At 55.6% G+C, this 14,568-nt stretch overlaps 1 protein-coding gene across 2 annotated transcripts in view; it reads right to left on the bottom strand.

The window, feature by feature from the left end:
- Window positions 1–2,869: 2,869 nt before the first annotated feature.
- The window catches only part of LOC308229177 (bombesin receptor-activated protein C6orf89 homolog), a 32,885-nt gene continuing 21,186 nt past the window's right edge, over window positions 2,870–14,568 (bottom strand). The window contains exons 8-9 of one of the 2 annotated variants that reach the window (XM_080633037.1): window positions 3,769–3,987; window positions 2,870–2,945 (exon numbers count right to left, since the gene is read on the bottom strand). In XM_080633037.1, the coding sequence (XP_080489163.1) occupies window positions 2,896–2,945; window positions 3,769–3,987 (269 nt within the window). In that variant the 3' untranslated portion in view covers window positions 2,870–2,895. Of the gene's footprint in view, window positions 2,946–3,768; window positions 3,988–10,093; window positions 14,536–14,568 lie in introns of those variants that run through there. The other variant, XM_080633038.1, reaches the window with a different exon arrangement.

The raw sequence follows: 14,568 nt of genomic DNA, 5'->3' as shown, positions 1-14,568 counted from the left end.
TGTTGTGAGTGCTGGTTTGGCTGTGGTGGGTGCTGGTGTTGTGAGTGCTGGTTTGGCTGTGGTGGGTGATGGTGTTGTGAGTGCTGGTTTGGCTGTGGTGGGTGATGGTGTTGTGGGTGCTGGTTTGGCTGTGGTTGTAGGGGGTGCTGGTGTTATGGGTGCTGGTTTGGCTGTGGTGGACACTGGCGTTGTGGGTGCAGGCTTGGCTGTGATTGGTGCTGGTTTGGCTGTGGTTGGTGCTGGTGTTGTGGGTGCTGGCTTGGCTGTGGTTGGTGTTGGTTTGGCTGTGGTTGGTGCTGGTTTGGCTGTGGTTGGTGCTGGTGTTGTGGGTGCTGGTTTGGCTGTGGTTGGTGCTGGTTTGGCTGTGATGGGCACTGGTGTTGTGGGTGCTGGTTTGGCTGTGGTTGTAGTGGGTACTGGTGTTATGGGTGCTGGTTTGGCTGTGGTTGGTGCTGGTTTGGCTGTGGTTGGTGCTGGTTTGGCTGTGGTTGGTGCTGGTGTTGTGGGTGCTGGTTTGGCTGTGGTTGGTGCTGGTTTGGCTGTGATGGGCACTGGTGTTGTGGGTGCTGGTTTGGCTGTGGTTGTAGTGGGTACTGGTGTTATGGGTGCTGGTTTGGCTGTGGTTGGTGCTGGTGTTGTGGGTGCTGGTTTGGCTGTGGTTGTAGAGGGTACTGGTGTTATGGGTGCTGGTTTGGCTGTGGCTGTAGTGGGTACTGGTGTTATGGGTGCTGGTTTGGCTGTGGCTGTAGTGGGTACTGGTGTTGTGGGTGCTGGTTTGGCTGTGGGTGTAGTGGGTACTGGTGTTGTGGGTGCTGGTTTGGCTGTGGCTGTAGTGGGTACTGGTGTTGTGGGTGCTGGTTTGGCTGTGGCTGTAGTGGGCACTGGTGTTGTGGGTGCTGGTTTGGCTGTGGCTGTAGTGGGCACTGGTGTTGTGGGTGCTGGTTTGGCTGTGGGTGTAGTGGGTACTGGTGTTGTGGGTGCTGGTTTGGCTGTGGCTGTAGTGGGTACTGGTGTTGTGGGTGCTGGTTTGGCTGTGGCTGTAGTGGGCACTGGTGTTGTGGGTGCTGGTTTGGCTGTGGCTGTAGTGGGTACTGGTGTTGTGGGTGCTGGTTTGGCTGTGGCTGTAGTGGGCACTGGTGTTGTGGGTGCTGGTTTGGCTGTGGGTGTAGTGGGTACTGGTGTTGTGGGTGCTGGTTTGGCTGTGGCTGTAGTGGGTACTGGTGTTGTGGGTGCTGGTTTGGCTGTGGCTGTAGTGGGCACTGGTGTTGTGGGTGCTGGTTTGGCTGTGGCTGTAGTGGGTACTGGTGTTGTGGGTGCTGGTTTGGCTGTGGCTGTAGTGGGCACTGGTGTTGTGGGTGCTGGTTTGGCTGTGGCTGTAGTGGGTACTGGTGTTGTGGGTGCTGGTTTGGCTGTGGCTGTAGTGGGTACTGGTGTTGTGGGTGCTGGTTTGGCTGTGGCTGTGGGTTTTGGCCTGGCTGAGGTTGGGGTGGAGGGGCTTGCCTTTGTTGTCGCAGGGGCTGGAGTGGTCTCTTCTACAGTGGGTTCTGGTAAGAGATGGAAAGTGCTGGGGTTAGGGCTGCTGTTACCTGCCCTCAACAGAGCCCTGCACTGAACAGGGAGCAGAAACCAGCGGGGATGAAGCGGCAGCCGGCCCCTCTCTGGTTAATGGGGCTGTCCCGCCTCTGGGCTCCCAAGCTGGAGACATCTCATCCCCCTCACACCGCTTCCTGCTCCTCAAGGGGCATCCTCACGAGGCAAAGATTGCTGCCTACGGGGGCTCCAAGTCCTCGCCCGATCCTCCTCATCGAGAGGCTGCCATCACACCTCATGTCTCATGGTCCAGCCCTGGAACTGCTGGTCCAGGGCTTCCCAATAGCTCCAGGAGTGTTCCGAGCTTGAACCCCACAACCCAGGGGTCCCAGTCCCACACATGCCGCTTCTCTTCACCTACCACACAAGGAGTTGACGCAGACTCTGCCCTCGGGGCACTGTGAGCATGAGGGTCCTTCCTTGTAGGGCTTTCGGCCTTTCATATTACCCCTGGAAGCAGAAGATGCCAGGAAAAAGAAGTGTGAGGAGAGGGGGAAACACCCATCCCAGAGGGGGGGTCTGGTCCAAGTGGAATATCCCAGCCAAGGCAAAGCTCAGGACTAATGTGAAAGCCAGCTCTTGGTCTCCTGCCACACTGTCAGTGCTGTTTGCTCAACAGCTTTGCACCAAGGCTGCTAAAGCCACGGGGACAGCTCCATGGAGCAGATCCTTCACCGCCCCTAGAACAGAGCAGGAGATGGGCATTTGGAGACGTGATTTTGTCTCCCTTCTGCTCAAGACCCCTAAAGGCCTTCAGGGACCAACTGCTCTTGTTGGTATCATCAGCTCCAAGCAAGTGGTCCCCAAGGCTGGTCCCAGGGCTCTGCAAGCAGGCACCCACCTCTCCTCCCGTGTCCAACCATTTCTGATGGTGCAAATGGGCTTCTCCAGCCAAGGTGACCTCTGCTGCTGGCAGGGAAGAGCAAGGCACAGAGCAGGGAGCTGCTGTTTGAGCCTCAGCTACAGCGACATCAGCCCTGGGGAGCTCTTTGGGGTAAAAGTCCCCCCCAGGTCTGTGCCAGGAGCTGAACCAGACCTCAGCAGTCGCAGTCACGGGCAGGGATCACCAGAAAACCCTTCCTGCCTTTGTGACCAACCCAAGATAACAGAGACCTTCCTGGGAATCGCTTTGCCTTTGCTCCTGAGCAAGGCCAAACCCTGCCCTGCTGGAAGGGCTGCAGGAAGGACATTTCCAGCTCAGAAGCCCCATCGAGACGCAGCAGCCACGGGAGGTGTGGGACTTACGGAGGGTAATAGTTGCAGACGAGCAGGTGCATGCCCTCAGTTTCGATCCCATCGATCTTCTCACAGAACTTTGCTCCGCAGCCGATCTGGTGTGTGCTGGCCCAGACCACCTGAGGCAGAGACAGGGCTGAAGGTGAGGTGGCTGGGGAGAGGCAGATAGAATCATGGAAACATGGACTGGTTTGGGTTGAAGGGACCTTAAAGCTCCTCCAGCTCCAACCCCTGCCACGGGCAGGGACCCCTTCCACTGGAGCAGCTTGCTCCAAGCCCCTGTGTCCAACCTGGCCTTGAACACTGCCAGGGATGGGGCAGCCACAGCTTCTCTGGGCACCCTGGGCCAGCGCCTCAGCACCCTCACAGGGAAGAGCTTCTGCCTTAGATCCAACCTGAACTTCCCGTTTCAGTTTAAAATGATGCCCTGTTGGTGACCTGTCCCCTGGCATTGCTCTGTCACTGCACCAATGTCCTCCTCATCCTCTAGTGTGTGCCCCAGATCCCACATCCCCACATTACTTTAACATTCAGGATTCTCTCTCTTACCCTTGTCTGGACCAACCTGGGGCTGCAGGTTGTATATCCAAGTGCCACAGCTTTCCTGCTGTATTTTCTAGACAGGTAGAGCATCACCATCTCTACTTTGGTCCTGGAACCCTCTCTACATCCATACTTGTACTTAGCACCACCATCTCTGCTCCTCCTTGCTGCCACCCAATGCTGAAACCTCGTATCTCTGCCCAAGACCAGTTGGTGCCCAGGTCTGTGTAGCCCAAAAAGGGCTGCAGAGCTTGTTTAAACCCAGGTCTTCTCTGAAAGGCTGGTCATGGACCATGCCCAGGTTCCTCTGTACCACTGTGATTCCTCCCTGGTTCCCCATCCCTTTCCAAGGACTTTGGGAGCCCAACAGCCCCATCCCTCCCCGCTGCAGCCTGGTACCTGGGTGTAGTGGCCACACATCTGCCCGGAGACACACGTGGAAGCTGACAAGTTGTAGTATTTCTCCTCCCCGTTCCAGTCTTCCACAGCGAATTCCAGGTCCAGGGTTGGGGCCATAGCGAAGAGGTTTTCCCCCCGGCGGCCCCTCTCCTTGTTGTGGTCCCAGATGCACTTCTCTGCATAGGCTTGAGCAAAGGCCTCCAGCTCCGCGTCCCAGCTCTGAAAGGAGCTCGGTGTCAGCGTGCAGAGAGGGACGCGGGTTCTCAGCATGAACAGGGACACGCACCAAGGACCCCAACTTCCCTGTTCATGAGAACGAGTCAAATCCCAACCCGGCGTAGTCCTCAGGAGCTCCACAGTAAGTGCCAGCACCATCCAAACGTTAGCTTATGGGTCAAGCACGAGGTCAGTGCATCAGCAGGACTGTCACAACCTTGCCCAGAGCATAGGGAATCATGGAATGAATCAGCATGGAAAAGCCCTTTCAGCTCATCCAGTCCAACCCCTACCCCAGCACTGCCAAGGCCACCCCTAACCCATGGCACTGAGGCCTCGTCTCCACGGGGTGTGAACACTTGCAGGGACGGTGACTCCAGCCCTGCCCTGGGCAGCCTGTTCCAATGCCTGAGCACCCTCTGGGGCAGGAATTGTTCCTCAGCTCCATCTAAACCTGCCCTGGTGCAGCTTGAGGCCGGTTCCTCTTGTCCCATCCCTTGTTCCTTGGGAGCAGAGCCCAGCCCCTCCTGGCTCCATCCTGCTGTCAGGCACTTGTAGGGAGCCATCAGGTCCCTCCTGAGCCTTCTCTTCTCCAGACTGAACCCCTCAGGTCCCTCAGCCCTTCCCCATCACACTGTGCTCCAGGCCCTGCACCAGCTTCTAACATCAGCATCATCATGGAGCATCCTCAACTTAGCACAGAGGAACCATGACACTGGATGGCACAAAGGAGGAAACTCACCCCGGGTCATGCAGGAGGGGAACCTGGGGCCACCCCTCTTTGACCAGAGCGGGGATGGGAGGGGAGCAGGGCACAGCACAGAGCCTGCGAGCTCACGCTCCTGGGAAACATCATCTGTCTGCTTGGATCAGAGATGTGGATGGCTGAACACTGCCAGGAGCCCCTCGGAGCGCTGCAGCCCCCTCGCCAGCTGAGCACACCGGCCACATGGATGTGCAGGAGGAGGAGGAGGAGAGGTTTTCTCCCAGGGATGCACACAGGGAATCCTAAGCCGCAGCTGTTTGGACCGTCCTTACACCATTTGATGGAGACAGCAGCTCTGCTGGGAAGGCAGCCCAGCAAACAGGGGATCCTAAAGGGGACCTTCCCAGTCAGAGCCAGGGATATGTCCAAGAGAGAACAGGGCATGGCCCTGGTGCAGGGCACGTCACCGTCAGGGTGTCGAGGGGATGTGGATGAGCCCCTGAGCAACAGCACTTCGGGATTAGAGGGGAGGGAAGCACCAAGGTATCTGTAAGGGGCACGGATGGTGACTGAGCTCCTACCATGGCCACAAGCCAGACTGAGAGCGGCGGCTGAAACCCGGTTCGGGAGCGCACGCCCCTGGCACGGAGCTGGGGCTGTGAACAGGGACTCCCCCCTGCAGGGTTTGCCTCGTTCAGAACAAGATCGGCTTCAGGCTCCGGACCCCCCATTACCATTTCCGCAGCCCCCGGTGCAGCGTCCACATGGAAGCCGTGGGTGAGCTCAGCCGGGCGCGGTGCCGCGGCAGCGGGAGCTCGGAGGCAAAGGGAGCCTGAGGAAAGCGAGGAGGGAGCTGTCCTGGGAAAGCTCTGCCAAGGAGGTGCCAGGGCTGCTGCGAGCTCCACGTGTGCTGTGCTCACAAACCAAACCCGCGGCTCCAGGCTGTGAGCGGGTTCGCTGTGTTTAAGCAGGAGCAAAGCAAGAAGAGGGGAAAGGAGCATCGCAAAACACTCGATCCTCAATGACAGCTTCAGCCAGGAGCAGCAGTCCCTGGTTCAGAGCTGCTGCTGACTTAAGGACCTGCAGAGGTTCTTTACCTCAGGCTCCAAAGCCCTTAGACTCTGAGACTTCTTGCTCTGGTGGGTGTCTGTGAATGTCTGTGTCTGTCTGTTCAGGCTCTGTCCCCTTTGAGTCTGAAGCCACTCGTCAGACCTCCTGTACCTGCACATAGCTTTTTGCTTCGTTTGCTCAGTAAGCTCCCATTTACCAGCCCACAAAGGTTTAACTCAGCCTGGACAACTGCTGGGGGGTCTGCGGCAGGCACGCGGGGACAGCTCTGTGTGACCAACAGCCACCCTCCTCCTCTCACTGCTCTGCAAACAGTGACAAACCCCTCACGTGCTGTAGAACACGGCAGCCAAACGCTGATCACATCCAGGGGCTGAATAAGACAAAAAGCACCAGCTTGAGAGCTCGGGTTTGCTCCCGCTGCAGCCACCCGCGGTGGTGGGCACCTGACTCAGTTTCCCAAGCAGACGAGGGATCCCTCACCTCCGAGAGCCACGCGCAAGTCATGGCAAGGGTTCGGAGCAGGATGGAAAGCCCAAACAGCTGACTGAGCTGGTTGTAACGCTTGAAGTTGATGCTCCCTCCTATAGATAAAAGCCAATGAAAGGCAGCAGGTGATGCCCGCACAGCAGGACATCCTCCTCCATCCTCCCCATCACACCAACCTCCCGCAGGCACTCACAGAGGGAGCTGCATCGCACTCGCACAGAGCATCAGGGCACCCAGATCACACTTGGGAACTTCTAGAAATGATCATAAACGTCTCAACAGGTCAACAGAAACTGATCTCTTTAGAGGCATTGACACTTGGTTGTAACCCTACACAAGAATTGCTCTGCCTCCCCTAAAGGAAACCCCAATCCCTACAAGCATTAAGACCAAAGCTTGCACTACGCAAACCTCCTCTGACATTCCCCTGCACTAAAAGCCACTTACCATCTTCAGCATGTCCATGGCAGGAGGAGACACCTGGGAGCGATATTTATTATGCCCATCCAAGATAATCTTCTTTTCCTCATTGCTCAGCGATGCTCCAGCATCAGAGCTCAGCTCCAGCACAGCGAGCAACAGAACAACAGGAGGAAGACCTGAGCTCAGCATCACGCAGCCAGCTTCTGCTCTTCGCAAGCCCACGGCTCTGGCAGTCAGCTTTAAAGCACCTCCCAAAAGCAAGGAACACCCAACAGCTTGAAGACTGGGGAGGAAATGGATTTCTTTATGAGAGCAGAGTTGGGAACCACGGGAACACACCCAGCTCACGTATCGGCCTTGATGGAGGAGCAGCAGCACGGCCCGTGCCAGCGAGTGCACAGGGTCCGCTCCCCAAGAGAGACCCTGCGCCTGCAGCCTAACCCTGGGATGGGCACTTTGCATCCAAGCCTCAGCCATCCCCGCAGCCCCTGGTGACAGATCCTCTTCCACCTCCTGCCCCTTCCCTCCTAAACTACACTAAGAAGCCCCAAGGAGCCGGCAAAGCCCTGCTTTATAGAAGGGTCCTCCCCTGGCCCTGGAGTGCAGCTGTGTCTGTGAACGAAGGCAACAGGATGCAACTGCTGGGAATGGTTTGGAGGGTGGAAACTCCCCAGGCAGGAGTCAGAGCCCACCTCAGCCAGCCCCGTGTCTGTGAGGGGGGAAAAGCAGCGAGGAACGGCCCCTCCGGGGCTCCCGCAGCCTGCTGGGAAGGGGGGATCCACAGGGGGTTGATGCCCCCTCCCTGTGCCATCAGAAGGATGAGCAGGAGAGGAAGAACAGGATCTAGAGCTGAAACTGCCCCGGAAGCAGGGATTTGAGAGCCCGCAGCTGCGCTCAGGGCTGGCCGCAATCACAGACATTGACTCTGCCGCGCTCCTGCCGCAGGCGGACATCGCGGGGCTCAGCACCAGCGCCGGGGCCATGGAGCGGCTCTGGCAGAGCCCCAGCAGCCTCTTCCCCCCCATCTGCGCTTGTGCAACCGCCGGCTCCGCTCCAGGAGCTGCTCTGGGAGCGCGGCTCCGAGCGGGGCAGCGCAGCCACATTGGGCACAAGCTGCCGGCTCTGCCCCCCCTCGCCTCCGCTCCCCCGGCGAGGCTTCACCACCTCTCCTGGTTTGGACCACACCGGTCACCTCTTACCACAGATCTCCTACCCCATTGCTTGCCTTCCTTGGCTCCAGGGTCTACCATGGCCTTGACAGTCCAATGGTTCCGGCGAGCAGGGTCTGGGCTGACATCTCAACAGGCCTTCAACTCCCAGCTTGTACCTGAGAGCTCATCTCAGTCTCCCCTCGGGCAGGTTCAAGCCATTCCCCTTGGCCTGTCCCTACAGGCCCTTGTCCCAAGCCCCTCTCCAGTTTTCCTGCAGCCCCTTTAGGCACTGGAGCTGCTCTCAGGTCTCCCCTTCAGGAGCCTTCTCTTCTCCAGGCTGCCCCAGCCCAGCTCTCTCAGCCTGGCTCCAGAGCAGAGCTGCTCCAGCCCTCGCAGCATCTCCATGGCCTCCTCTGCCCTCGCTCCAGCAGCTCCACGTCCCTCTTGTGCTGCTGCCCCAGAGCTGGATCAGGGCTGCAGGGGGGGTCTCCCCAGAGCGTAGCAGAGGGGCAGGATTCCCTCCATGACCTGTGCTCACGCTCCTCATTTCAGCCATACCTGAGGGGGTTGATGATGAACCTCCTCCAGAGCACATAAAAACAGGCAAGTAGAGGAGAGAAAGATCCCGCTGCTACTCCCAAGACAACGCCTGAGCCCTGTCAGACACCAGAGGAACCACACTGGAGACCTTCAAGACATGAGCCAGTGGCAACCCAGCCTTTGCTGCTCCTCAGCCTGGAGCAGAGCCTTCCTGGAGCCTTCCTGCCTCGAGCCAGGCCTTGCACACCCGTTTGGTGCCTGTCACAGCTCCTGCCTGTGCCGAGGCTGCTGGCACCGGGGTGCAGGGGCTGCTCCTTGAGTGAGCAGGAGGAGAGCCGCATTCCTCTCGCACTTACCTAATGCCGCTGGACCCGAGCTGTCAGCCCCAGGGTGGGGACCTTGTGCTCTCAGCCTCCATGCTGCAGATGCTGGCTCCAGCAGGAGCCATCGGGGCAGGTTGGGCAGTTGGGGAATGGCTCTGCTCCCCCTTTGCCTGCAGCTGCTCTTGACCTTGCCCCATGAGCCACATGCCCTGGTTGTGATTCCTTCCGGGCTGTTTTCCCTACAAGCACCATGTGCCCTGTTTCCCTTAATCCTTGTTGCCACGCTATCTCCTGTGAGCCTTAGTCAGGATGCTGTAGTGCCAGGGCTACTACACGGTAGTGTGGCCTTCAATCTCTGCATCACGTCTGCAGAGATCAGTACGTGCACTGGGGGCTTTGCAAACTGCTTCGTTCTTGTAAGTCAGACCATGGTGAGCTGACCAGCAGGAGTTACAACCAGCGCTGATCCTTTCTCACAAGGAAGGGAATCTCTGCCCTTTGACATAGAGCAGAGCTTTTTAAGAGTCATTCAATCCCACCTGTAGGATTCCCTGTATCCTGGGCTGATTCCCAGAGCGTGAGCACAGGGCAGGGAGGGAATCCTGTCCCTCTGCTACGCTCTGGGGAGACCCCCCCTGCAGCCCTGATCCAGCTCTGGGGCAGCAGCACAAGAGGGACGTGGAGCTGCTGGAGCGAGGGCAGAGGAGGCCATGGAGATGCTGCGAGGGCTGGAGCAGCTCTGCTCTGGAGCCAGGCTGAGAGAGCTGGGCTGGGGCAGCCTGGACAAGAGAAGGCTCCTGAAGGGGAGACCTGAGAGCAGCTCCAGTGCCTAAAGGGGCTGCAGGAAACCTGGAGAGGGGCTTGGGACAAGGGCCTGTAGGGACAGGCCAAGGGGAATGGCTTTAACCTGCCAGAGGGGAGACTGAGATGAGCTCTTAGGCAGAAGCTCTTCCCTGTGAGGGTGCTGAGGCGCTGGCCCAGGGTGCCCAGAGAAGCTGTGGCTGCCCCATCCCTGGCAGTGTTCAAGGCCAGGTTGGACACAGGGGCTTGGAGCAAGCTGCTCCAGTGGAAGGGGTCCCTGCCCGTGGCAGGGGTTGGAACTGGAGGAGCTTTAAGGTCCCTTCCAACACAAACCAGTCTGGGATTCTATGGATTGTGAAGGGAGGACACAAATTGTTACAGGAAGAAAGGAAGGACCAGCAGAGCTGTGGCACCAACTTTGGGAACCAGCCCAAACCTGACAAAACATTCCCCAAAGTGTTCCTTTGGACATTTCCAAATGGAAATGTTCCAACTTTTCACTTAAAATGACACTTCCACCCAGAAAAAGTGCCCTAAAACAGTGAAATACCCTCCAATAACTGACATGCAACATGGAAATAAATCAGGAAAGGGGAAAAGCTGCATGAACACTTGGATTTAATAGCAAAAAGTAAAAACTGTTTTTATTCTTCTTCCATACAAATCTCATTTATTTACACACTTTACAGGCTTTTCCCAAGTATTTACAAAGGTTGCAATATATTAAATTAGGACCATCCATAAAATTCTGCATTAAGTGCATGTTTACATCCTTTTCTCTTTTAATCCACCACTGAATTTATAGCACTCAGCATCAAAACAGTCTTCATGCATGTCCAGCTCGACTTCCCAGCACCCCCGAGCCCTTCTAACACGGCTCCTCTCTTTGAGGACAAAGAGATAACACCAAAAGTAATCACTTGCCATGTGCTTGAATCTCCAGAGCAAAGGGGAAGTCCAGCATCTCCCGTGTTTAACTCAGCAGGACAGTAAACTCTGTGCAAGAAGGAGCTTCCTGAAGAGGAAAAGCAGAGTTCTACCTAGGAAGTTTAGCAAGAGGTGACAGTTTGGTCTGTGGGAAGCCAAAGCTCGTTGTGCCCCCACCACAATGGCCTCAATACACAACGTATCCAGGTGTCCTGGGAGCCACGGGGCTGAACTCTGATCACAGAGCCTGGGATCTGCAAAATTCCCTCCTGGAGCAGCATTTCCAATGTGAACATGGGTCTAAAGGCAGGAGCATCCCCTGCCTGGGATGGTGCTGCTCACAGAGCTCCTCTCCAGTGATGAGGTGCTCTGCTCCGCACCTCCTCGTGCTCAGGGTGTCCCATGCTGCGTGTGGGACCTGCTGGAGCGTAGCCATCACAGCAGGGGGCTCTGATCCAGTCCAGTAGAACCAGCCTCTGCCAGAGCGCGGACTGGGAGAAGCAACAGGGCTCCCAGGAAACCCATTCTCCAGGGCACTGCACAGGGAGTTTGAGGCTGGGACCTGGAAAGCTGCCCTGGGGGAACTGGTGTGTGCAATGCCAGTGGGGAGGGGAAAACTAAAGGGGAGAATAAAGAGAATCAAGAGGAGCTGGCAGCCTGGCTCCCACAGGGGATGCTGATTCCCTGGTGCTGAAGGAAGTAACACCCCTCCTTTCTCCTCCTTTCAGCTACCCTGAGTTCAGGACTGGCTGAGAGCAACGGGCAATGACCCCTGCTTATGGAGACAGCTTTAAGCCATGAGCCTCAGCCCTGCTGCTGAGTGACAGCCTGTCTTTGTACCCTGACAAGAAGAGGGATGATCCCCCCTCACCTCTGCCCACCAGGCTCTCGGGTAGTACCGATCTCTGTGATTCCAGAGCAGCTTTGCAGCCTCTGAGTGAGCAGAGCCCATGTCCCAGCTCATGGACAAAGAGCTCTGAAGCACACAAATACGTTTTAAATAGCTAAGTTGCATGCATTGATTGGCACCCCCCTGAGCTGGCCAGGGTGGGGAGCGGGGATTGTTCGAACCAGCACGGACACTTGGATGCACACAAGTGCCAAAGGGAGGCTGGAGCTGAGGGAGAGCACGTGGGACACACACCCTCAGAGATTCATCTGATCCATGCCTCAGTAGCTGAGGAAACAGCCACATCTCCCTCAGCTCAGCCTCAGCAGCTCACTGGGAGCTGCCAGGCTCTCTAGGGAAGCCACAGCCTCCTTCCTGTAGCCCTTGCAAAGGGAAGCTGGAGCCCTGGGTGAGGAAGACAACCAAGACTTGCTTGCTTGGATGGCCAAGGGGTCAAAACCTCCTTCTGGCCACCCCAGCCTTGCCACTTTGGCTTCACATCTGAGTTTTCCATCTCAGCTCCTTGCCGGCGCTGCTCCTCTGGCAGCTAAAGACAGGAGCTGCTCTAGAAGCTGTGCTACAGACTGGGGCTCAGCAGTGGTCAGGGCCAAGGTCGGCTCTTTATCAGCAGAAGAACTGCCCTCCTGTTTCAGTTTAGCAGCTAATTCCTTACAGCTTTTGGAAGAGGAAGAGAAAATATACTGGAAGTTTGAAAACAAATGATGTAAACTCCAAAGGGAGCACGGCTGGGACATATGCAATGTATCGCCTAGACACAGAGCTGGAAACTTATGCAGAGACCATAAAGTGCACTTGGAAAGCTGATCTGCAAACAGGCCAGATTCACCATCTTCTGTCCAACCAGCTGCAACTCTGAGGAGGGGAGAAGCAATACTTGAGAGCACTTTTGCTAAATAGCCATAAACCTGCCCTGGAGCCCTCCCCTTTCCCCCCAGTCTAAACAACAAGCACCAACAGATCCGTTTTCTCTGCTTCTTCCCAAAGGATCCAGACAGCCACAATGGCTTAAGAGGGACTCACAAAACACAGGCATTTCACAGACACTTTGAGAATTGTCTCTGCAGCTTTTACAAGTTACATTCAAGGACACTTGGAAGTGGCAGCACCACCAAAGCACCCATAGCTTCCACTATCATAGGCCCAGCAGGTTTTCCCCATACACATCTCTAACCAAACGGCTCAGGTACAACCCCAGTGAGAGGTGAAGTCACCTCATCAGCCTTTGAATTTGACTTGAGAAGCTGCCAGAGTGTAAATAGCAACAGTCACTAACGAGGCCCTAAGTCTGCCATCACCAAACCCCCAGATTTCCATTAACTAAGACCCAGGCTTTAAGAGGAGGGAGAGGAGGAGGGGGGTGTGTGTCTTGGCATGTACAAGATTGCATGTAGTGTCACAAGTGGAACCCACCCCCCCCAGGCATTAATTATACTGATGGCAGTCTTATTAATCCAATTCCCTTTAATATTTTGTCACAAATTAGATTAGTCCTTTCCTGTCCTGACTCAGTCACACTCTTCCCCTTTGGTTCTACCAGACCTGCTGTGTGTTGGTGCAGTGTTGAGGGCCCTGCACCCAGACTGACACAAGTCCTGGGGCTGTTCTCATTTGTTTACAGGAGAAAACCAAGGGTTATGCATAGAAATGTTTGTAGTGTCAAGGCCTCAGACTAAATTCTTTGGAGCAGGAACTGTCCTCTGCCTTATCCTTGTGCAGGAGCCAGACGTGGTCATCCCACTTGGCAGCTTTTGTCAGAGTTTACTAGGATCAGCACAGTGTTTGCTCCCATTCTCCTGGTCTCACTCAAAAACAAAGGCTGGGCAGACAGTTTTCCAATCTGTCATTTCACATGTACCTGAAGTATTTATAGAGGAAAAGGTTCTTGCTCCTGAGAACAGAGTTAACTCGCTTTCAAACAAAACCCCTCCCAATTCCATATTAACAAGTGTGAGAATATGTCCTGAACCCCAGCCCTGGCCTGTGAGTTCAGCCCTGACACATCTGTAAATGATCTTCCACAACAGGATAAGACCCAAAGGATCAGACTTGGAAGAGCCCTCAGCATCCACAGCCTGCAAACACTGAAACTGAGCCTCTCTCAGGGCATTGCTGAGCAGTGCTCGAGCAACAGGAAGCAAGTGAAGGAAGCTTGGAAAGGACTCAGGAAAAACCAACGTTCACTCTGAAGACAGAGTTCCAGGTCTGGATGGAGGCGATGCAAAAAAATGCCAGGGACAAGGAAGTTTTCAGGTGCTCCTGTAGGTACCCTGGGCTGGGGACACAGGCAGCGCCTCCCAAAGCAAGGAGGAAACAGTGGAGCAGCCCTGGTGTCTGAAGTGCAGAATCAGGAGATGGAACTTGTACAGAGCTGCTCTGCCCCCAGCCCCATCTCCATCCAGAATTACGAGGCCCTCAGCACCACCAGCACAAAACTTGCCTTGGTATGTTTGTAGGAAAGGAGGTGGGGAAAGAAAAAGCACAGTTACAATTTGACTTACTCATAACCTGCTGACAGAGAACCGCAAGAGAGGGATCACAAGAAGAAGAGGCCTGAACAGATTACTTTGGTACAAGAACGATGCTGAGGGTCTCTGCCCTTAGGCTGCAAGGGTCATCTCACCCCTGGAGCATGGAGCAGAGATGGGCTTTATGGGGCACACCACTGAGGCACACAGCTGCACATGTGATGGAGATGGGGTGAAGTTGGAACACATCAATTCATTCCCTTTATAGAGCTGGTCTGACAAGACAGGCTCAAAGCTTCCTCCTCAGGAGGAATGTACACACAAGTGTTACACACCCCCTCCACTCCCAAACCCCCCAGGAAGTTTCAGAAGTGCCATAGTCCACAAAGGACACAAAGTGAATCTCATCCTGAGAAATCCCTTTGCTGCAAACCCAGGGCTTACCTGACGGGACAGGGAAGGTCATAAATAGCTTGAGCTTCTCCCAAAATACATTTGGGGAAAGGCAAAGAATTATCTCAAGGGTCAGGAAAACAGTCCTTTTTAAACATTGTAAACATGCAGGGTAGCAAAGCTGCCTGCCCAGCTCTATTGTCTTGCCTTGGCTTCAAAGCTGAAAGTCTTCTTGTCCTGGAAACAGCTCTGTTCTCCCACCCATGTCCTTAGCTAGCAGCTCCATCACAAATCACTGCTGGCTCTGTCCCTTTGGCCATGAAGCTCATCATCCAGTAATCTGCACTGGCATAACCTTTGGGAGAGGCAATGAAGAGGCTGTATTAGA

The sequence above is a fragment of the Psittacula echo genome, assembly GCF_963264785.1.
Source record: "Psittacula echo genome assembly, chromosome: 22".
Classification (NCBI taxonomy): Eukaryota; Metazoa; Chordata; class Aves; order Psittaciformes; family Psittacidae; genus Psittacula; species Psittacula echo.
This window is presented reverse-complemented; position numbering and strand designations above follow the sequence as displayed.